The 24,297-nt window shown below is 43.7% G+C and overlaps 1 protein-coding gene across 1 annotated transcript in view; it reads right to left on the bottom strand.

Moving 5' to 3' along the window:
• FBXW8 (F-box and WD repeat domain containing 8) overlaps positions 1 to 24,297 on the bottom strand; it is a 117,391-nt gene that overhangs the window by 78,397 nt on the left and 14,697 nt on the right. The window contains exons 2-4 of the mRNA XM_081252506.1: positions 22,788 to 22,892; positions 10,529 to 10,693; positions 6,523 to 6,611 (exon numbers count right to left, since the gene is read on the bottom strand). Coding sequence (XP_081108632.1) covers positions 6,523 to 6,611; positions 10,529 to 10,693; positions 22,788 to 22,892 — 359 coding nt within the window. The remainder of the gene's footprint in view (positions 1 to 6,522; positions 6,612 to 10,528; positions 10,694 to 22,787; positions 22,893 to 24,297) is intronic.

The raw sequence follows: 24,297 nt of genomic DNA on the forward strand, positions 1-24,297 counted from the left end.
TTACCTCAGACTTATTTACCAGAAAAGCATGTATACCTCACAGCAGAAAATAAATAAATAAAAGTATTTATAAAAAGAGGTCCCTAGCGGGTAATGATCGAATTCTTTATGGGAAACAATCCAATGTCATAATAAGCAGCAGCACAAAATCTATATAACGCAAGGTTGAAAGGAACTGTCAAGAGAAAAAGTTTTTTTAAAAAGGAGAAAGACAGAAAGCAAGTCCTTAGTAAGTATAAATATGGGGTGACATTTATCTAATGCAATTTTTATCACCAATCTGTATTTACAAAGCATCTGTTAGCATCTCAAGAGCCTCAAAGTAATCCTATGTATTATCCATTTTTATACATTCACATGAAGCTAGAGTATTACAAACACCATCCTTGAGGTCCTCAGCTCCTGAATAGCAAGTGTTGTAAAATTCAGGGCAAATACACACTATTTCAGATCAAAGCCATATTTTGGCATGGTGCATGGTCAATACAAAGGCACATTTTTTTTTTTTTTTTTTTTTTTTTTTTTTTTTTGCCGTATGCGGGCCTCTCACTGCTGTGGCCTCTCCCGTTGCGGAGCACAGGCTCCGGACGCGCAGGCTCAGCGGCCATGGCTCACGGGCCCAGCCGCTCCGCGGCATATGGGATCCTCCCGGACCGGGGCACGAACCCGTATCCCCTGCATCGGCAGGCGGACTCTCAACCACTGCGCCACCAGGGAGGCCCACAAAGGCACATTTTTAATTACTGGGAAAAGTGGAGAAAAAATGGCTAAAAGCAAGATATTTCAAGTCACCTTAGACACGTGCCTATGTCTGAACTATTATTTTCCAACAGTTCTTAATTATAAACAATGATAACATTCCAATAAAGTGTCAATAGGCAAAGTGAACCAACCAGAGATTCAGACACCAAATTTTACATATATAAACTGGAGGCTCAAAATGTTGCTTCATGTCTACATAAGACTGGCAACCCTCTCGACTCTGTCCAGGTTGTGACAGACAGAGCTCTAGGAAGGATAAAAGCCAGAACGACAGCCAGAGGTCACTTGGCTGCTAGAGACGTGTGGGCGGTTTTGCTTGGTGTCACTTGCCTCAGAGGGAACGGAGATGGAGGAAATGCAGGAGACCAAACAGGACAACTGAGTACTTTTCAGGGAAAGAAGACACCTAGCACTTGGAGACATCAGACGATCCAGTTTTCCCTCCAACCACACTTGACAGAGAAGAAACATGGATACACAGTCACTGTTCCTTCCAGTCAAGGCAGGAGTTGCACCCTAAAAAGGCAGATCACCACAGTGGAAAACGGAAGGAGAGGCATTTAGGAGTGTTGAGAAAAACCTTGACACAAAGAGGGGGCGTGATGTTTTTTAAAACCAAAAGGGGGGGCACGGGGAATGGTCCTCTAATGTGAATAGTGTGCTTTCTTATGCAAACTGAAACGCTTCAGACTTATGAATCTTAAGTAACAGTGAGGAGGGACTTCATTGCAAAACACCACCATACTCCTGGGCATCTGATAAAAGCTTCTCGCGAGCTAATAGCTTAATGGTTAGCAGAGCTGGCACAAGGCTCCCAGTGAGCCCCCCGCTTGAGTTTCTCCCGCAAGTTTTATCCGAGATGCTCTCCTTCACTAGATGGCAGTAAAGCGAATATATTCCTGGCAAATTATACCTAGACCTACATCTCAGGTTATAATGTGACCCTTCTGAACTCACGATGTCATCTGTTTTCAACACCCTTAACTCCCAGAGTGCAACTGTGGAGAAAGAGGACAGTCTAGGCCTCACAAAACAGGACGGGGATGCCGTCATAACCTCGTCCCTTCTAGTCTTTTCCCTCAATGCTAAACGTATAATTTGAGAGACATTCTAATTCTCGGAGCTCTCACCACAAACAAACAAAAACAGAGAAACAAACACCATGCTTCCTAATCACTTATTATCAACCAACTTTCTAGATAACATCTCTTCTTCTAAATCCAAGGAAGGCACACACTAAACCTCACCGCATTTCAGGAACGCTACCAGATCACAAAGAAAACACAGACAGAGGCTGAGCTCTGAGAGAAAGAGACAGGTGGCTTATCGCAGAGATTGGTGGCTTCTCAGCACAAATTATTCTCAGGTTGAAGAAATGGGAAATTTTAGCCAGAAAAAAATCAAAGTAAAGGTTGTATTTGAATTACACACATAGTCACCGTTGAAGGAACTTCCACTTACCTGGCCAGCAAAGAAAACAACTGTTTCTGGTATTTTCTGGGATGCTGCATATCACTGCTAGGTGGCCACATGACACCACAGAGAGGCACGAGGAAGGGCCAGAGTAAGAGTTTGGTAAGTCAAAGATGCGGTAAGGAGGCTCAGAGAGTGCAGGGGCTCAGAAGTGCAAGGAGTTTTCCTTCTCTACATACCTTCCCCAAAGTTTCCTCGGTGCTGGGACTGGTGTTAGGCTCTGAGGTTACAAACATGCTTAATACATGGCCCCCACCATTTTAAGACGGTACAGTCAACAAGATCAAACTCTTGATCTTTACCTTTACTTATAGCACTGACCGAAAAAAAGGAAGGTGCACTCAGGAGACGGGGTTTGAGGGATGGTTTAGAGACTTCAAGGCAAAAAGTTAAATGGAAAAGAAGTTGAGGATTATGAATGCATTTTAAAATAATTTCTTTTTAAAAATTTCTTGGCTGTGCCACACGGCCTTCAGGATCCTAGTTCCCCACCTATGGATCGAACCCGTGCCCCCTGCAGTGGAAGTGCAGAGTCTTAACCACTGGACTGCCAGGGAAGTCCCTAAAATAATTTCGTAATCTGGAAAAAATAAAAATCCATCCGCCTAAATCCAGTAATTAAAATATGTATTAAAAAACAGGCAGAAAAATAAACGGTACACACCAAAAACCACAACGGGAATTGTGGTAGCATGCTGGGATTTAGGTGGAATTTCTCTTCTCCACTTTCTAATAGTTTTGCAAAGACAATGTGGTTTTACTACTGTTTTCATTTTTAACAGAAAGGAAAGGTCCATACATGCCATAAAAGAAACCAAAGTGACGCTATAATAGCCAAGCCATCAGAGTAGCGAGCGAGGGCTGGAGAAGGCAGCACTGGGGCCCGGCTCTCTGCACGCCCCCAACAGAAGCACAGCGGGGCAGGCAGGGCACGGGTGCCAGCCCCACTCCCCGGACCTTGCGGAGCCTCAGCTACCTCACCCAGAATGAGCGTTTCCGAAGAGAATCTCTAAGTTCCTTCCGGGTTTCAAGCTGTATGATTCTAAGTTGAAAAAAACTAAGAAATCGGAGAACAGACAAAAGAAATTAGGAATTCCTCCAGCTTCCCACGTAACATGTAGTATACAGGTGGGGGGAAGGGAGTCTATCAAATGTTAATGCTTTTTTTCAGACTAAAAAAGATGTATTAGTACTACAGAGCATTTAATGAAATAATATATATCACCTCTAGTTTTAAAAGATGCTTACAAATTAACTGAAAAAAAATACATGGCTGTAAAGTTAAGACAAAAATGCTTAGGCGAAGCCTCAAGGCCGCATGATTAGCTGCCTTATAAGCTGCAGATAATCACCCCTCCGGAGGTGTGAGGAGGGTAGACGCTGGGCGGAGCGGCAGTGGGCGCTAATAGGCTAGCGCCCCATGGAACCTGTGGGAGGAGGCAAGGCTTGAGCTGGGCGTGAAAAAACGGGGACTGGGTTACTTTTGGGGGTAATGAAAACGTTCTAGAATTAGATAATGGTGGGCAGTTATACAACCTTGTGAATATACTAAAAATCACTGACACAATTTAAAAGGGTGGATTTTATGGTATGGAAATTGCATCTCAAGTTAAAAAAATGACACGGTCAGAGGTAACTAGGACAGTGTGGTGGGGGGTGGGGAACCAAAGGTGCCCTGGGAAGAGTAATGAGGAGAAAGGGAGGTTGGAAACAAATTTCAAAGGCTCCAAACATCAGGAAAAGGTAACTGGAAAACTATCACCCATTAGATAGGAAAGGAAGCAAACACTCATGGACAAGAGTGAAAGATCAAAAGCTTTGAGAATAACGTCTGTTTCCTATGCTGGAAAAACAAACCTCAGGTGAGAGGCGTCCAGGTCCTTTCACTGGACAGGGACTCGAGTGTCTCAGCGTGTCCGAGTGAATGCGCATCTGCAGGGTGCCCTGTTTCTGCGCGCAAAGAAGAGTAAGGCAGAGCCAAGACTGGGTTCGCTCTAAGCTTAAGTGTGACACAAATTAGTCTAAGCCTAAGCAATGCAGCTCCAAACCAGGAACATTCACACGAAAGGACTGAAAAGCTGGGAAGAAGCTGGGGCGAGATTCTGCAACATAATCTTCATCAATTATATAAAATACATTTAACAGGTTTAAATGCAAAAATGTCACATCGGTTAGCTGCAGATATAAAAAAACTAAGCATCTGAACAGATTCTACTTGTGTAAAAAAATAGAGAAAAAGGAAGGGAAGATGCAAAATAGGAGAAATGCAAGAGAAGTAAAAGAGAAGGAAATGGTGAGATGGCCACTGTCTCTTTAAGAAGCTCCTTGGAGATACATAACTGCAGAAAGCCTGGTGAATACAACATTGATTGGGAATGAGGTAACCACAAACACCGCTGTCTCAAATGAAAAGGGATTCAAGATCTGACCCAGAAAACAAGCATCGTAACCACCTGATAAAATTTTAATGATAAACACAAAATGCTCTATATACAAGCAAGATTGAAGTATCTGATGCTAGGCCATAAACGTAAGGTTCTCTTAGAAAGAGGGGCCATGAGGAGCCTCTCTGACCCACAGATCAAGTTTCATCTTATCGATCCACTAAACTCTGCCATCGCTTTCTTTGTGCTGGCATAATCTGTAATGTTGAGCAGGCCTCGAGGGAACGGAGAGGCAGGAAAAGAAGGACTGGCATCTGGACTAGTGTCCAGATAAGAAATTCATAATTGGCTTTCGAGAATCGTCTCCTTTATTTCTAATTCCTTTTATGACTCTTTCAGTTCAGTCTCAACAGTCTGTCCTCAAAGGCCTCTGACACACCAGGAAACTTCTTTAAGCTAGAATGATCCCAGTCCCTTTGGGAGTTATTGAGGAATCTCAGAATTAGCAGGTGAAAAGGATCTTACCTAGCATGAGCTCTCAGGCCCATACTTGAGCAATGAGGGGCAGAAGCCTTGAGCCACACTGGTAAACTGAAGGGATAAAATTCTAGATTTCTGGTCCATTAATTTTTCTAATAGTAACAGTTCTATAGCACTCCCAAGAAGGGTATTTACTGGCCTCGAAATCATGGCCAGTAAAACACAAGCTAATGGAAAGTGTTCCTCCTAAGGCTTATCTTGTTTGAAGCAAAATACTTTTACATAGGTACTACGGACCACAAAATATTAAAATAATCTGACTCTTGGAAATTTCAATTAAGGAATGCTTCTGAAGGAAAGAGTTTTCTTTAAAGAAAAAGGCTCTCCTACTACTAAGCTGTTAAGTCCAAGGTTTGTTTTTGTTTGCTCCTCCAGGTAGAAACCACTTTTGGGTGTCTCACTCCGAAGTCAATCCAGACTCAGAAGTTTACGTGTCCTGGTCTCTATGGCATTAAGTACACAATGTGAGACTCTAGTTCAAGACATCTTGTTAATCCAAGAAGAAAGTTATCTTCTTATTATACATTAAAGAAACACATAAAAACATCTCTGTAAAAAAAAAAATCTCTGTAATAAAATATGAAGAATTCATGAAAGTGATTTTTGGAACAGAAGCCAAAGGAATTTACAGAAGTTAGAATTAAATTTCTTGGCAATGGAGACAAACAAAAAGCCCATTTCAGGGCAAGTTAACTGCAAATACGAACTGTGTGGTGGGGAAGGAAGATTACCTGTGGCCACAGCCCTTCCTCATAATAAAGGCTTCAGAACAAGAGAGCAAGAATAGCACCTGGGGCTTCCCTGGTGGCGCAGTGGTTGAGAGTCCGCCTGCCGATGCAGGGGACACGGGTTCATGCCCCGGTCCGGGAGGATCCCATATGCCGCGGAGCAGCTGGGCCCGTGGCCATGGCCGCTGAGCCTGCGCGTCCGGAGCCTGTGCTCCACAACAGGAGAGGCTACAATGGTGAGAGGCCCGCATACCGCAAAAAAAAAAAAATAGCACCTGTTTCTGCCAACACTTATTATTATTGCTTGACTTTTTTATGTCTTCATAAAATACAAACTGTTTGCCTTAATGAAAATCTAACAGAACATGCCATAAGAGTGATTTAAAAGCTCAAAAGATACATTGACACAAATGGATTACAGAGCCGCTCCACACCACTCGCTTCTCACCACTAGCTTCAGAGATCTCAACTACTGGAGGATAGAGTCATGGAGACGGCCCATCTCCACGAGGGCTGTAAGTGGGAAGGCACGCACTCCCAAGGGAGAATAAGGTGGCTCGGACGCAGAGGGTGGTCCATGAAAAGTGAAAGACCTTAGGATGAAGGATATTAACTGAAAAACTGTTTTTGCTTACCCAGCAATGACAACACCATCGTGAGAATGCACATCACATAAAACTGCGTCAGGAATGTGTTCCAGCTCACTCACGGCACCTTTGCGATTCTGCATAAGAAAAGGGGGTGCGGTTTATACTATTCTCTGGATAGCCGGGAGACAAAGCATTTCGCTCTCAACTACATTCATGGCAGTTTTTTTATGGCATGGACCGTGTCCATAGTTATCAAGACATTCGAAAGGACAAAGACAACTAATATGTTAAGCTATGTATTTATGAGTTACAAGCACACTGAATGAAACTACTGGGCACGGGACGCGCGAGACCCTGGCCCTGTCCCTGAGGGGATTACAGGACGTTAACCTCTCCACTCTGCAGTAGGCTGCTAGTGAAGACATGTATAAAGTGTATTTAAAAAGTTCAGTTCAGGGCTTCCCTGGTGGCGCAGTGGTTGAGAGTCCGCCTGCAGATGCAGGGGACGCGGATTCGTGCCCCGGTCTGGGAGGATCCCACATGCCGCGGAGCGGCTGGGCCCGTGAGCCATGGCCGCTGAGCCTGCGCGTCCGGAGCCTGTGCTCCGCGACGGGAGAGGTCACGGCAGTGAGAGGCCCGCATACCGCAAAAAAAAAAAAAGTTCAGTTCAGAGGAGAGAAAGTAGTTAATGGTATTTTACCTGTTAACACCTCTTATAAATGCTCTCAGGATAAAATGAAAAAGTATATACAAGATAAAAATCAGGATGGGGAAAAGACAAGACATTGTTTTTGACTGAGAGGTCAGAGGTTCATGGAAATGGTATTTAAAGGAAACCCTAAAACCCGTAACACAGTTGCTCCTGAGGAGGGAACTAGGTGGTAGGTGGAGAGAGGTGAGAGGGAGATGTATTTTCCAGTAGATGCCCTTTTATGACTTTTGATTTACTGCAACACGATTGTTTATTTATTGATTCAAAATATGTATAAATAAAATAATTATTTTTAAAATAAAGGGAATCTTGAAGAATAGAAAGTATTTACATGTGGGATGTTGGGAACGGCAGGGCAGGACAGTTAAGCCAAAAAGCAAGCATGAATAAAAGGTATTCAACACCAAGCCATCAAAAAATATATACACATAACTGAGTTGCTTTGCTGTACGCCTGAAACAATATTGTAAGTCAACTATATACTTCAATTAAAAAAAAATACCAAGCCATCCATAATTTCAACTTTGCTGTACCAGCATAAGGATTAGAAACAGTGTGTGTAAGTGGCAAGCACAGTTCTCAGCACACAGCAGGTTTTCAATAAATGGTAGTTACTATTACTATTTATATTATTAGGAGACAGATGATGACATCCGTTCCATTAAAGCCAACGTTTATAAAGCAGCTGTACTCCAGGCACTGTGCAAGACAGTCTGCATGGTGATCTCACTGAACTCGAGGACCAAGTCCAAGGCTGAGGGACACAACTGGACACATCCAGGTGGGGCTGTCCTGCTAGTGGAGACATGGGGATGGAAGGGAAGGACTTGAGAATCATCTGTTCGAGGGCCACAGACAAAATGACAAGAACAGCAAAGCTCTTTTGAGGGACAAGCTATTGAAAGAAAAGGAGAGGGCCTGCGTGCTCACGTCCTCCACTAAGTTTCGTCACGTGGCTTCCTCCCCATCAAGGGCTCCAACCCCACACTGGTATTCTGGATTAGAGAGATCCTAGAATGCTACAGTGAAATGAGTGTATGCAAACACCAGGGAAAGGAGCATCATTTGCACGCTGGCTCTGAACTGCAGGTCCAGGTTAAGTTCCTGCATTCACAGGTCATCCCCTGTGTGGAAGTACTGAGAACCCTGGGGCCCCTTCTCAGCTTCCTCAAACACCAACCTAGGAGATGCCACACCAAATCACCTTCCCAACCCATCCTGAGGTTGACCACGAATAGCACCAAACCACAGCATCTGCGTGCCAAGGCCAATGCTAACTGAGCAGCAGACACAGGCCACGCCCTGTGGGAGGAGTGTTAGATACATCATTAGACGCAGCTACTCTCAGCTCCACATTAGAGATGAGAAAGCAGAGGCACACAAAGGGAAAACACCTTGCTCTGCACTACCTTTCATGTTTTCATAAGAATTCCTTTCATTCTAGAATCACAAGAATCCCATCACTACAGTTAACGCAAGAGTCGTCATTTGACATTTTACTTCTGTAGTCCTCACAGCTAACAGTGCAGGAAATGGGCCAGAGACACTCCACAGAGAAGCCTCCCTCCAGTCTCCCTGCAGTTTGACTCCAGGTCATTCAAGCAACGACCTCTTATTGAGCACTTATCAAACACATGGCTTTGGGCTTGCTGGAGAAAAACAACAGAACAGACGTTCAGTTAGATTGCATGTAACCTGTATACTGGCATTAAGTGCCAGATGCTATGAGGCGGGTCTTTAAACACCTTCACTTCTGCCCCCTCCGGCCTGGATGAGGCGGCTGTACCTGCTTCCCTCCCTAGCTTTCTAATACCAAAGAGGAAACAAAGAACTCAGCTGCTGCTTTCTCTCTTAGAATCTGACGTTTATGAATTCGAGCCAGGGGACATGGAATATCTCCAGCTCTCGTGCTCACAAATCTCAAAAGTATCCCTCCTTCCCGGACAGAAAGGCCCTAGCAAATGCCTCACTCTCAAGCTTTCCTTAAATTATGGCTCCTCCTGCCAGGGTCAGACCCTCTGCCTTCCGGCCCCCAGCCTGTCTAAGCAGCTTTGGCAAACCCAATGCCTGCTCTCACTTATGTCCTTCACGCAGACATAACCAAGCGAATGGGCAAGAGGGCGAGGGGGGCGCTCCATGCGAGTTTATTACCTGGAGTGGATACACAGAGCGGGGGCCAGAGGGATTTGTACTTAGTGGTGGGTCTTCATGGCCGAAGGATGGCTATGCTAATCCTCTTTAGAAGGATGGTTCTCACCCAGGGCTGATTTTGCCCTCAGGGGACATCGGACTGGTCTGAAGACTTTTTGGTTGTCAGAGCTGCGGGGAGGAAGAGAACGCTTCTGGCATATACTGGGGAGAGGCTGGACATGCTGCGGAAGATCCTGCAATGCCCAGGACAGCCCTCACCGCAAAGTATCGGTCCCAGATGGCACTAGTGCTGGGGTTGAGAAACCCGAGTTAGAGGCACACTACTCTTATTAACTTTGCTAGGAACTGTGACGCTGCCCAGATCAAGAGTATCGGTCACTAATCAGGTTATGGGGTGACTGGGGACAGACATGCACATAGGCAATACGTCACGATCAGTAATGAGCAGAAGCCTGTTAATCTCAAAGTCTATTAGGACTGACCTTTACGGGAGGGGAAAGAATACAGCTCTGTCCCCTTTCCTTCCAACTGAATTTCCAGCTACCCAGGTGGGAAGAAGCGGGCACCACACTGCTGTCTTGTCATGCCTTAAACAGCTTTATGTAACACTGTTCTTCACAGTTATTTTCTACAGAAACACTGTTCTGTGCAAATTCATAGCTGGGATCTAATATTTCTGGAGAAATTCTGAAGTGATAAATGTCATGGAAGCAAGCCAATAGGTTATGTGAGGGAAGAGAAGCCAGTACTTAGAGATGCTTAATGATCTCCCTCTTAGAATTTGCTGGAAATAGCATTTTCAGCCCCTCTTCTGTATTCAGGCGGTGCTTTCTTGGTCCATCCAGGGAGATGGTGGCAGTGAAAAGGGGCTGCACTGAGCACTAACCCAAAGACCCCGACCATCAGAGGCGAGGGGACCGGATCCTCGGTCTCGCCCCTCCTCTCCTAGAGGACAACAGGACGCTCCCAAAGAGTGTGCTTGAAAACAAGGGCAGATACTCTAATGGGCAACAAAAGGGGCAACAAATCACCAACGGCTGAAGGGACGCTCACCATCCTCCTCCTCTCTTTGTTTCTGGCAGTTAATCTCAGGTGAAATTGGAAGGACTCGGTGTTTAATCCCGGGCTCGGATTCCTGTGTCCTTGCAGGCTATTCCCCTACAGGTAATGATATTGGCCACTGCCTACCTTCCAGTTGGTTCTTAACATGTGTTCCTTGGCTCGGCACTCTTGGAAGATGAGCTTCCAGCAAGAATAATCGGAGATGCTGCTCTCGGGAAGGTGCCCTTCCTGCTGGCACAGCCTGTACCAGAGTACTTCATCTTCTGCAATCACCTTCCACGTCTTGCTCACCTAAAACAGCAGAAGTGACACAAATGTCAAATTCTGCAATTAGAGAAGTCCCTTGTCATCCAAAAATCAATCAACACCTTTATTACTGCCCTGGGTTTATGGCAGTATAAAATGTCTCATTAACAAAACACTCTGAGGCGAAAAAAAATACAAGCAAATGTTTCCTGTTTTATCTTTCAAGATTTCAAAATTGTTGTACTACCATGTAATATCACATTTTAAACTACTTGGTTAAGTTATTTTATACATATATATGTATAAAATATAAAGAGAAAAAATACATAAAAGGCATAAAATACACACTGTAACACGTTAATAGATATAAAATCATACACAGTTTTTCAGAACAGAATCTCTTTACTTTTTACCAATAAGCACTTGTATTTCCCTCTTATAGAGCTAGAGACCAATGACCTCTGAAGTAAAGAGCTGTAATAAAATATCCATAACCCAAAACTTCTAGTCATATGAGAAATTCAGATTTATATTATGTGCAAAAACTTAGATTTTAAATGTGTAGATTAAAAAAATTATTTAACAGAAAACTCAAGCAATTATCTAGGATGGTAAGATCTGACACAGAGGGCTTCCCTGGTGGCGCAGTGGTTGAGAGTCCGCCTGCCGATGCAGGGGACACGGGTTCGTGCCCCGGTCTGGAAAGATCCCACATGCCGTGGAGCGGCTGGGCCCGTGAGCCATGGCCACTGAGCCTGCGCTCCGCAACGGGAGAGGCCACAACAGTGAGAGGCCCGCGTAATGCGGGGAAAAAAAAAAGATCTGATATAGAGAAATTAATATTATGACTGGACTGAATTTCAAATCCCAACAGTATCCAGAGGAAATGGCCATTTTAGCTATTAGTGCTTTGTCTTCCAACCCTAACTTTGGGGAATGATGGATTTACTTCATCACGGGATAATGTACAAAGCTGGGCAGACTGCAAAAGATGGACTCTGCTCGCAAAATGAGAAACTGATCCAGCAGATCAACATGATCCAGGGTCTGCACCACACTCTGCTTGCTGTCCACCCAAAGGTTTAGCCTCACTTCTAATACAGTAAGAGTCACGACCAGTGGTTCATGGTAACGTGTGCTCCTTAACACTCCCTTGGGGCCACTTCAAGACATCAAATACTCAGACAAGAAGAGAGAACACGAGACAGAGAGCACACAGCACGTGCATGGCAGACTCTCATGACACAAGGGTGCCTCATTTGAGAAATACCTCTAGGGAGTTAGCTTCCAGGACTACAGAGTTGAAGATCTCTGAAAATCTGCTCCTCCACAAAACCAACAAGAATACTGCCAAAAACTGTCAAAATCAACTTTTTCAGAACTCTAGAAATTAACTAAAGGCTTGCAACATTCTGAGAAGCATCTATTCAAGAAAAATGGCTGAATCTTGGTAAGAATAGCAACCTTTGTATTGTCTTCACTTGCATTAATCCCATCCTCATCCTCTAGCTCCATGGTAGCCTTGAAAACCAACAGCCTCCAACTATAGCAGCTGTAAAAACCAGCAGTCTAGCAGCTCCCAGAGAGGCCAAATGGGTTTATAGCTCTCCAAAGCTACCATCCCCAGAGAACCGTCACTATTTGGCCTGTCTGGCAGCTTGCTAGAAAGCTCTGTTCTCATGGCTTGTCTTTATCTAATCTGACTTAGATCTAACTCTGTCCTATATCCAGGGCATTTGTCAGAAAAAAATAAGGGACAACTGTTTAACAGTGCAGCTGCCTGACATGGCACTACCAAGTAGGGCTAAAAGGAGGCTAATCGAAAGCCTTAAAAGGAAAACCTGGGGAGTGGGATACCCCATTATAAATATATTCAAAATACTAAAGGAAAGCATAGCTAAAGAAATAAACTTATGAGCAAAATGTCTCACAAAGTAGAGAATATTGACAAAGAGACAATATTTTATTTTTTTTTAAAGAACCAAACAGGGCTTCCCTGGTGGCACAGTGGTTAATAATCCACGTGCCAATGCAGGGGATACGGGTTCGAGCCCTGGTCCGGGAAGATCCCACACGCCACGGAGCAACTAAGCCCGGGTGCGACAACTACTGAGCCTGCGCTCTAGAGCCCGCGAGCCACAACTACTGAAGCCCACACGCCTAGAGCCCGTGCTCCACAAGAGAAGCCACCACAATGAGAAGCCCGTGCACCACAACAAAGAGTAGCCCCCGCTCGCCACAACTAGAGAAAGCCCACGTGCAGCAACGAAGACCCAACACACTTAAATAAATAAACTTCTTAAAAAAAAAAAAAGAAGATAGTAATATAGGAAAAGAGGAACAAAAAAGACATACTGACAGCTCCTTAAATGGCTGAAGGCAGCCATCACATTTCCCCTTAGTCACTTCTTCACTGGTCTAAACACACCCATTTTCTCCAACTAATTGTCATAGGACTAGCTCCCCTACCCATTATCTCTGAAATGTACCCTAGTATTTATGCATCTCTGGTGTCCCTCTTCAAAAGTGATACTCAGGACTAAACAATACCCCAGATATAGACAGTCAAGTGCCATGAACAGAAGGATTTTACCAGATACTAATTTGCTACTTCACTTGAAGATACATCCTCATGGTTACAGAACGTATGGTCCAGAGCTTCTGGAGTCTGTTTATTTTATTAAATATTTAAGGCAGACAAAAAGGTACATATTACAAACACCCACGGATACACCACCCTGCTTAAGAAATATTACCAATAAGCTTAAAACTCCTATGCATCTCCCAGTGTCCACATCCTTTTCTCGCCAACAGTAACCTCAGTTTGGTATTTATCAATCTTCAGAGTCTTTTTAAATACAAGTTGCAATTAAAGAAAAAAAAGTCCCCATTTCTTACTCTCACACTATTATGTTTTAAACTTAAATTGTTAACTTTCTAAACTTTCTATCCATTTTAAATTCCAGCTCATCACACATACCCACCCCCAGCATTTTATATCATTTTTGCATCTCAATTCTGTTATCCATTGTAGATATGCTACTTTTCCTTTACATAAGTCATCAGCAAAATACAGTCTGTGGGGCTTCATGTCTTAATTATTTAAAAAAATTAACCAGGATAGGGCTGAGGACGGAGCCCGTGGCAAACCACTAGAGCCCTCCCCCAAGGCTGACATGGATCCATTAAGCAGCCCACCCCAGGCACGGCCACAGCATCAGTTACAAATCCACTTAACCACAATGTCATCCCACACTTCTCCATCTTAGCCATAAAGGCATCGGGGAAACAAACCCTCATCTGATCACAAGTGGTCAGGCAATAAAGAATGGGATAACGACTCAGTAACACTGGAGTTCCAATTTCGACTAGACAGAACACCATGGTTTTATTTTTGGCATGTTTGGTCCACAGCTGAGCCTGTCCATGACACTGGGTGGTGTCTGTCCATCTGTCTGTGCCAAAGTGAGTCTCAGCACTAGGCAATCATGAAGCACAGATAGGGACAGACCAACATCAGCTGTGACGGAGCCAGGCTACAGCTCAAATAGCTCCAGAGCAGAGTACTTCTCCCACAGGCCCCTGCAATTCAGGGTTAAATAAAGTATAAGGGTGAACACACAGACACCCTCATGGGTTCTCAAAGGCACAAAGTGCTAGCCAACCACATGGCAGTTTACTCTGATCCCTGGGATACATCAGCGCTTTTGTGTAAAAATTATAAAATGTAAAATTTTGTAGAATTTATGAAATGTAACTACTAGATGAAAGACCCAGACTCATTATTTCACTACACAGACCAGCACTTCCCAAAGCATATTCAATAGAATAGCAGCTCCTTAGGGTATTAATAAGTTACTTTAAAAAAGGATTCCACGGTCACACGAGTTTGGAGAACACTGGTTTAAACAAAACTAAGCAGGAGTCTTCACTGCAGAACTTCTCAGAGCTTTTAACAGACTGACACGTGTTGCATATCTCTAAGAAGGAAATATAAGAGGCTGCATTCCTCGAACTTATCTGGCTCCTGAACTCTCCTTACAAGGAGTGTCTCAAAAGCCCAGTGTCCTCCAGAAGACACCTTACAGAACACTGATATAGGTATCACTCAGTCAATTAAAACATATATTGGGCACCAACTGTACGCAGGCACTAAGGCCAGCAATTCTTATCTACTTTCCACCTCAACCTGCCAAACTGACACGTTTTGCAGGTGGTGACACCCCACGGACATGACCAGATTGGGGCCGCCTGCCCATGGCTGGGGAAGCTAGAGGGAAAAGTTCTGGTCTCTGCCCTTACAGTCGAGTTGGATCACAAGACTGGCCCCCAACAGCGGGTAATCTTTGTAATTCTGCAGTCCAAAAATTAGCTACAAGGCTGCACTTTGTTAGATGAAGCCAGTGAATCATCATCATTTCAGGAGAATCCAAATTCAATGCTCAGTGACTACAAACTAGAATATCCCAATTAAACATTCTGGATGAGTTTTAATGAGTACTAAACTGTACAAATTCCAGCCACTTTAAAACGGAGAAACTTTTCAGGGACTTTCAAGAACTCTCAAATATATGTCAGACCTTAAAAAATCTTGGAAGCCGAAAACATTTTTTTATATCAGCTTTGAAGAAAATGTCAAATTGTCTTAAATAACACAATCTGAAATTTGTACAACAGGGTTATGGGATAAAAACCTGAGAACAAAAAGTTGATGTTTCGGTGCGTCATCGCCACCACTAACCCCTAGACCACAGGGCCTCTTCTGTAGAAAATAATATTCAGGATAAAGTTTAATCCTGGAAAACAAACAATAAAGCTCTTTGAGGGATTTATAAAAGCTAGAGGTGAGAATTACTTCCAAAAAGGGATCAGGATTGTATCTACGATTAGGTATTGAACACAAATGTGCCAACAATTTCTTTAGCAAATGATAAAGAGAGGGTTGCCTTTTTATTCTTCTTTTAAAGGAGAACAAAAATGACAGGCTTTAAGAATTTCTTTTAATCCTGAAGGGGGAAAAAAATCAACAAGAAAAACACCTAGTTAAAACTTTCACAAGTAAATTTTAAAGAGTATCACCAAAAGGAAATCTAATTGTTTTGATTTCTTAAATTACATTAAATCTAGAAAGTTTACGAGCCTGAATTTTCCAAAGGCCTAATGGTCTTTCTTTAATACACCAGGATTGGACTGGCCCTGCCCAGTAAAAGCCCCACTGAGTGAGCCTCAGCTGCAAGAATTTGCTAATAAAAGTGTCTCCAGCATTTTGCTTTATAGCACCACTATGAATTGCAGCATTAAAAAAAAAAAAAAAAAAAAAAACTTGTCTCAAAAACTAGCTTTATTAACTCTGCCTGGATTAAGGTTACCAGTGAGGCCCACAACAGGGGAAAAAGTGTCACTGTTCCAGTCACACAATGACATAAGGAAGTCTACCTGGGGAGGACACACCACTGACCTCCCTTTGCTAAACCCAGCAGTCTTTTCTCAGCCCTCCTCTCACTTGACCGCTTGTTACCTTTGATCACTTTCACCTCCTTGAAAATTGCTCTCCCTTGGTTCAGAGGACTGTGCACGCTAGGTTTCTTCCCAGCTCACAGGTACCGCCTTCTCAGTCTGCTTATCGTCTACTCACTGTCATGCCAGGGCCCAACCCCTAATCTCCTCCTCTATCTACACTCAGTTTCCTGGCTTTAAATACCATCCATGTGCTGACTGCTTCCAAATTTACATCTTCAACCCTGAGTTCAACCCAGAACTCACCTGCAGCCTCACATTCAAGTGCTGATCTTCCCCCCAGACTTGCTCATCCCACCATTTCCCCTGGTTAGTAATGGTAACCTCATCCACCCAGCTGCTCAGGCCAAACACCCTGGAGTCCTGCTGACTCTTCCTCCTCTCCCCACACCCAACCCATCAGCAACCCTGACTCCACCCACTTCTACCAGCACAGTACTGGTCCAAACCACCATGTAGCCTTCAAACTGGTCTCCTTGCTGCCGGCCTTGTCCCCCGGCATATTCTTCACATGGCAGCGAAAATGATCCCTTTTAACATATAAGTCAGACCTTGTCACTCCTCTGATTAAAACACTTCAATGGCTTCCCATCTCATTCAGAATAAAAGTTCAAGTCCTGTTAACAGATTAAGTGCCTTTTGAATTTGGACCATCTCTCCTTCTCTTAGCCCTGTTTGCTCACTACGTCCCTGTGTTAGTTTCCTATTGATATTCTAACAACTTATTACAAACTTACGGCTTTAAATGACACACATTTATTCTCTTCCAGTTCTGGGGGCCAGAAGTCTAAAATCAAGGTGTTGGGGGAACTCCCTGGAGGTCCATGTTTCCACTGCAGAAGGCACGGGTTCAATCCCAGGTTGGGGAACTAAGACCCCATAAGCTGCACAGCGTGGCCAAAAAATAAAATAAAATCAAGGTGTTGGCAGCAGGGTTGCATTCCTCCTGGAGGCTTCAGGGGACGATCTGTTTCTTCACCTTTTCCAGCTTTGAGGGGCCACGTACATTCCTTGGCTTGCAACCTCTTCCTCCATTTTCAAAGCCAGCAACATAGCATCTCCTCTCCTCTCTGACCTCCTGCCTCCCTCTAAGGAGCTCTGTAGTCACAATGAACCCACCTGGATAATCCAAGATGACTCCATGTGAAGATCCTTAACTTACATCTGCAACGGTCTTTTTACCATAAAAGATAACGTAGTCACAGGCCTGAGGATTAGGGCATGAACATCTCAGGGAGGCCATTACTCAGCTGCCACAGCCTAGCCAGTCTGACCTTCCTGCTGTTCCTCACACAACAGGTACACTCACCTCAAGGCCTCTGCACCTGCTATCCCCCTGTGCCAGAGACCTGCCCAGCTTCCTTCTTCCCTCCTCAGGTCTCTGCTGAAAGGTCACCTTCTCTATGAAGTCTTCCCTGGCCACCCCAGATGATGCAACCCCCAACATCATCTCTGTTGTCTCATTTTTCTCCGTAGCACTTACCACCATCAGATATATTCAATATTTAATGATATAGTTACTGCACATAATGTAAAGCTTTCCAAAAGGCAGGGGTTTTTATGTTTTGTTCACCGTGTAGAATGGTACATGGCACATAGTAGGCCCTCTGTAAATAACTGAATGAGAAGAATAAGTCCAACTTTTTTTTTTTTTTTTTAAGTTCAACACCTAAAGAAACTGGATTGCTGGGCATATAGCCAGAGAAAACCATAATTCAAAGAGACACATGCACCCCAATGTTCACTGCAGCACTATTTACAATAGCCAGGTCATGGATGCAACCTAAATGCCCATCAACAAATGGATAAAGAAGCTGTTGTACATATATACAATGGAATGTTACTCATCCATAAAAAGGAATGAAATTGGATAATTTGTAGAGACATGGATGGATCTAGAGACTGTCATACAAAGTAAGTCAGAGAGAGAAAAACAAATATCGCATATTAACTCATACTTGTGGAACCTAGAAAAATGGTACAGATGAACCAGTCTGCAAGGCACAAATAGAGACAGATGTAGAGAACAAATGTATAGACACCAAGGGGGGGAAGCAGTGGCAGGGGGTGGTGGTGGTGTGATGAATTGGGAGGTTGGGATTGACATGTATACACTAATATATGTAAAATAGATAACTAATAAGAACCTGCTGTATAAAAAAATAAAATAAAATTCAAAAATTATGAAAAAAACTGGATTGTTTTTATTTTCAAAGCTCAGCTCCTGGCATTTGCTGCTCTCAGAAGGCTTTGACTTTCTTATTCAAATATAATCTCTTGCTTTCTGATTTTTTTCTCTTTTAAATTTTAATATGAAAAATTTCAACCACACAAAAGTAAAGTGAATAGCGTAAAAAACTCCCAAGTCACCCCCACTCTGTTCAAATGATTATCAATATTTTGCCATTCTTGTTTCATCTAGTTCCCCATCTTTTTTTCTGGAGTTGCTTTGCTTCTCCCTAACCCCTTTTAGAGGGAGCAGCCACTGCAACCTGGGGAATCAAAAGGAAATTTCTGTGGATGCTTGGGTGTCAGGCATGCACATATCTCCCTGAGAGAAGTCTGGGGGCAAAGGTGGAAATTAAGAACTAACGGAACCCTGCCAGCAACTACAGGTCCTCAGAATAACTTCTGCTCTGAAAATCAACCAGGCACGCTTGGCTCTAAATTCCCAACCTTTAAAAATGTCATTAAGATCTGTAGCTAGAAAAACTCAAATTTTAGTTTCTCCTATTTGGACATCTGGGAAGATCATAAGATCACATTTGCCTTGAAACTTGAAATATCATAATCTAATACACTGGGCTTTAGTTCCAGAGCTACTTATTTATTTTTGCAACACCTACTTCTTGCTTGCCAATTTTAACATAAATCTTAAGTTTTTAACCTCTCCCATCTTCTTTCTTTTTCTTTATTACATTCTTCAAGGACGTTTTTCTACCTTTTACTTGAAAATCATGGCCCTGTTGCCTTTGCAGCTCTATATCTAAACTTACACATTAGGAAATACACATAACTAAAATATATGCTAAAGTTGAAAATGAAAAAATAAAGTTATAGAGATGGAGAACAAATTCGAGGTTGCCAGGGGTTAGGGAAGGACATGGCTGTAAAAGAGCAGCAGGATTCTTGTGATGAAAATTCTATATCTTGACTGTGTGGTCCCTCAAATCTACACACATGATAAAACTGCGTAGACTTAAATACACACAAATAAGTGAGTATTAAACTGGTGAAATCTGAATAAGCTCCATGGACTCTACAAATGTCAATTCCTGGTTTTGATATTGGGCTACAGTCTGCAAGACATTATCAATGGAGGAAACTGGGGGAAGGGTACACAGAACTTCTCTGCACTATTTTTTGCAACTTATGAATTTCTAATTACTTTTAAAGTTTTTTAAATGAACATCGGTAAATACTTAAAAACCTTTACTCCTTAGAATTACTCATGTTGTAATATAACAGCACACTCACTTTTCTCATAAAAACCAAACAATTTTGTAATTTCGAAATCGACAATTTTGTCATTGTTGTCCATTTTAAAATATTACCCTTTAAAGAGTTTGGAAATCCTGTGGACATACACACACATACACACACACACACACACACACACACAAAAGAACAAAAAATTATAAGTAGCAAAACGATAAACTGCTCAATGAACTGCCCCAAGCATAACTGCTTACTAAAACCCACACTGTTTGAGACATCCCAGCATGATACTCTCCCACAGAGATACTAAATCCCTCGAGGGACAAGTATGGATACCAAGGAGCTAGGAAGGTCAGCATTCAGGGTACACAGGATCACAAACTAACGTAAGGGGACTTTAGTTTTGAAGCGTAAAGCCTCACAAAGCAGAAAAGAGAGGGGATGCAGAAAGGAGACAAAGTCAAGAGCCAAATCAATTCTCCAGTATAGTCTGTGGCATAATGAAATCTCAGAAGTCCGCCCCAATCAGGGTTCCTTACTGTTAGTCAGTTACCAATTTGGCATAAGGATCTAAGCAAACAGGTTTTCTCCAAGGGCACTCATATAGTTTATGGTGCCAATTCCACATAACTGGCCCAACCACTTTCACTGAAATCCCAAGGCGGCTAGATTAAAAGAGAACCAGAGAGAAAGAGTGAGACGGAGAGAGCGAGCCCCCTCTAAAATAAAATCATAAAGCAGCAGGACATTCCATTCAACAGAAGGCCCTTTTCCTGTTTCAAAAATAAAAACACCATGAGAAACAAATGAAAATGCTACTTATTTTTATTACTTTGTGGTTTTCTTTTAATGCTTGAAAAAAACAAAGCCAAGTCACAAACTACTGGCCATCCATCGTCATCTTTGTGCAAAAGCTCTACGAAAAAAATCCTGGCTTAGAAGATCAGAGCCACCTCAGGGGTTCTGTTTAAGGATATTTTCTATTCTTATACATGTGCTCTAAAAATTAGGTTCAACCACAAAAACCCAAATCCAACTGGCCCAAGAGGGAAGAATTCTGGTGCACAATTGGACTACTGTGTTGCAAATTAAACTGTTCACACCTGCAGAATAATCTCACCAGCATAACCCATCTACCCTGGAATGCAGCCCCACTGTACCAAAAGGGGGATTTCTTCTTCCACCAGATCCTATCTTTCACTGATAAACTCTTTGGATGAGAAAACCAGCAGCAGATGTGAAAGCCACATGGCCCTCTACAAAGCAGGAGAGCAAAAGCAATGTAAAAAGGAATGATTCCTTAAACAGCAGCTCCCTATCAAGAATGAAGATTTTATCATCTAAGTCTGACTTTGTGGAAAGCTAGCTATTAGACCCTGTTCCAAGACTTTGGCTAACAGCATCAGGCTGAAATCCAGGAGCTGGACTCGTTTAGCTACACCCTTGTTTTCAACTCTTGGGAACAGGGCCAATGTGTAAAGTTAGAATATAACAAATCCAATTTCCAAGGCAAAGAAGAAGACAATGTAGGTACTCTTTTTTTTTTTTTTTTTTTTTTTGCGGTACGCGGGCCTCTCACTGTTGTGGCCTCTCCCACTGCGGAGCACAGGCTCTGGATGCGAAGGCTCAGCGGCCGTGGCTCACGGGCCCAGCCGCTCCACGGCATGTGGGATCTTCCCGGACCGGGGCACGAACCCGTGTCCCCTGCATCGGCAGGCGGACTCTCAACCACTGCGCCACCAGGGAAGCCCCTGTAGGTACTCTTACTTAATGCAGTCGATAGGCTCTGAGCATGGTTTACACTTCAAACATTTTTATTTTGTGAATTTTAGCCTCTGCATAGTTTCTTCCAAAATATTTCCACACCCTGCATCAAAAAATATTTGCCAATACCCTCCCTTAACTGATGCTGTGGCAATCAAAAATACTGAACACTTTTTCAAATTCATATTTAAGTAGAAAAATAATTTTGATTAAGCAAAATGCTTCATAATAGGGTAAAACCATAATAGGGGAATAGAGTAAAACCAGAAACTCTCTAAATTGTCCTGTATTTTGTGTCATTTCACTGAACCGCCATGGAGTTTGACAGCTCTAGAGTCTGTCTACAGTTTTCACCACCCTCAAACTGCCTTAATATTTTTACCTTCATAGTCATGGTGGTGTTTCGGATTTTTATTGTATAGTTCTCCTACCACTCAATTTCACTGAACTCTTTCTCCTGAAGGTACAGAAACTTGTATCAAATGCATTATAGGATCCAGGGATGGGAAAGAGTAACCACTAAACAAATTACTTCTTTGGCAATGGATACTCCAGTGCCTTCTGGGAACACAGTTGTCCATGAAAAGCCAAATGGTCAGCAATCACATACACATTTAACTTATGAGAAATCAGACATTCTTCACCAAAAGGAAGAGAATAACAGACTAACTTTACTGATATAAATGCTTGCCTCTTAAAGCATGGCCAAAGCCACACTGGCATCACCTGGTAGAAATGCGGATCACTGGGTCACACCCCAGACCTCCTGAATCCCAATTAGCATTTTATCAAGATCCCCTGTGATTCATGCACACAATAAAGTCCAGCCTAGACTGTATCTCCCACCATTCCACGCCATGGGCACGTGCCCCAGAGTAGGCATGCGATGGGTGACGCCGATCTGCAATTCCCTCGGTGGATCTCAGCTCTCACATGCCTCTCGCCTCACTGAGTGGAACTCTGGTGTTTGAAGGGTAATTTGGATCATACAGTGGAACATGACTTCACTGTTTTGTCCCCAGGCTGACCCTCAGCTCCCAACCTAACGACTGGCGTGACTGAACCAAGGCCTTGCATCTTTGCATTAGAAACGGTGAGGACGTTAACAGGTCTGGCGATCTCAGTAAAGGCAAGTACAACCTTGTCAGCCTTGAGCACGCTGCCACAGGTCAGCCATAACTCAGACTGCAGGAGGAGCACAGCTCTGGGACAGACGGTCACAAAAAGATAAACACGACATGGTGATATGGAACGTAATTGTTTAAGGTCAAGGTTGCTTTCCTTCAAGTAAAGCTGCTATCCAACTCATTAATTCTTTAAAGTCTGTCACTCTGTAAAGTAAATTTCTGCTATGGAGGAGCTTCCCATACTTGAATTACACATGTAGGTAAATCCTGACCATCCATTAATGACAGCTTACCTGCGCACACCTTCCTAGTTCTTTCCTGTCCAGATACTGAAATATATTGATTGCCAACTCGTAAGGCAGTTGGATATCAAAGAAGGGCACGTCATCCATTTCATTCTGAGGAGGAAAAAAGAAAAGAAATAAGCTTAAGATTCTGAGATATGAAAATGTTCATATTTACAGGCCCTTTAAATGACCAGCAATAGCCTTAAGTGGTGACAAGAGAGAAGATGCTGATTCCCAGGAGGAGCAAAGCATTCTTACTATTCCGCAGAGCACCGTCATAGAACTAATTCAGAGCTTGACAGCTACTCTCAATTCTCCGACCCCACAAGCTTACCCTCCTTACATTCACTTATAAACTCCACAAGACCATTTCCCGTAATGTTTCAAAAAGGAGGGCTTCCCTGGTGGCGCAGTGGTTGAGAGTCCGCCTGCCGATGCAGGGGACGCGGGTTCGTGCCCCGGTCCGGGAAGATCCCACGTGCCGCGGAGCGGCTGGGCCCATGAGCCATGGCCATTGAGCCTGCGCGTCCGGAGCCTGTGCTCCGCAACGGGGGAGGCCACAGTGGTGAGAGGCCTGCGTACCGCAAAAAAAAAAAAAAAAAGCAGGGGTGCCATCTCACAACCTGGGGTGTGCCACAGGAATCAATGCAAAGGTTTGTGGAAAACCTCTCAGCTTCTAAGGAAAGGTGAGTGGTAGGCAGTCAAGAAAGAGCCTTGGGGCCTCCCTGGTGGCGCAGTGGTTGAGAGTCCGCCTGCCGATGCAGGGGATACGGGTTCGTGCCCCGGTCTGGGAGGATCCCATATGCCGCGGAGCGGCTGGGCCCGTGAGCCATGGCCGCTGAGCCTGCGCATCCGGAGCCTGTGCCCCGCAACGGGAGAGGCCACAACAGTGAGAGGCCTGCGTACCGCAAAAAAAAAAAAAAAAAAAAAAAAAAAAAAAAAAAAAAAAAAAGAAAGAGCCTTGGAATCAGGGAGGCCACTGGTCCCTTCCAGGACAACTGCTACTAGCCCCCAACTTGGAGGGGGGTGAGTGCCCACAGAGAAGAAATGCTGACCTAGGTCACTGCGGTGTTTTCATCAGGAAGAGGGGGACAGGGCTGTGAACGTGAGCAAAAAGTAAACAGATGAAGTGCTGCTCTTGGGTAAGGTGAGTCCATCTCCCCGTGGCCACAGGAGAAGCACAAGGTTTCCTAATGCACCCGGGGGCTTGTGCTGCTTAACCTGAGTGAGCCAGTGCAAACAGAGCAGTTCTTCTTCGGTGTCATTTATTAATGTGGAGAAATTAGAGCTCGCCTGCCTTTGGATAAGCAATTAGGGATGAGGTAACAGGCTTTATTTGAGAGATAAGGCTGTCATGACGATCCTGGTAGCACAAAGAAATACGAGGGTGAAACAGAAAAAAGGCCAAGTGTGCACATGTATCCCTCTGCCTGTTACCGAATCCACCTGCCAAAGCTCACTTTGGTGCATGCTCCCATAAAGCTGGGGAAAGCAGAGCTCTGCATCCCAAGAAAAC

This window comes from Mesoplodon bidens (genome assembly GCF_964165515.1).
Source record: "Mesoplodon bidens genome assembly, chromosome: 13".
Classification (NCBI taxonomy): domain Eukaryota; kingdom Metazoa; phylum Chordata; class Mammalia; order Artiodactyla; family Ziphiidae; genus Mesoplodon; species Mesoplodon bidens.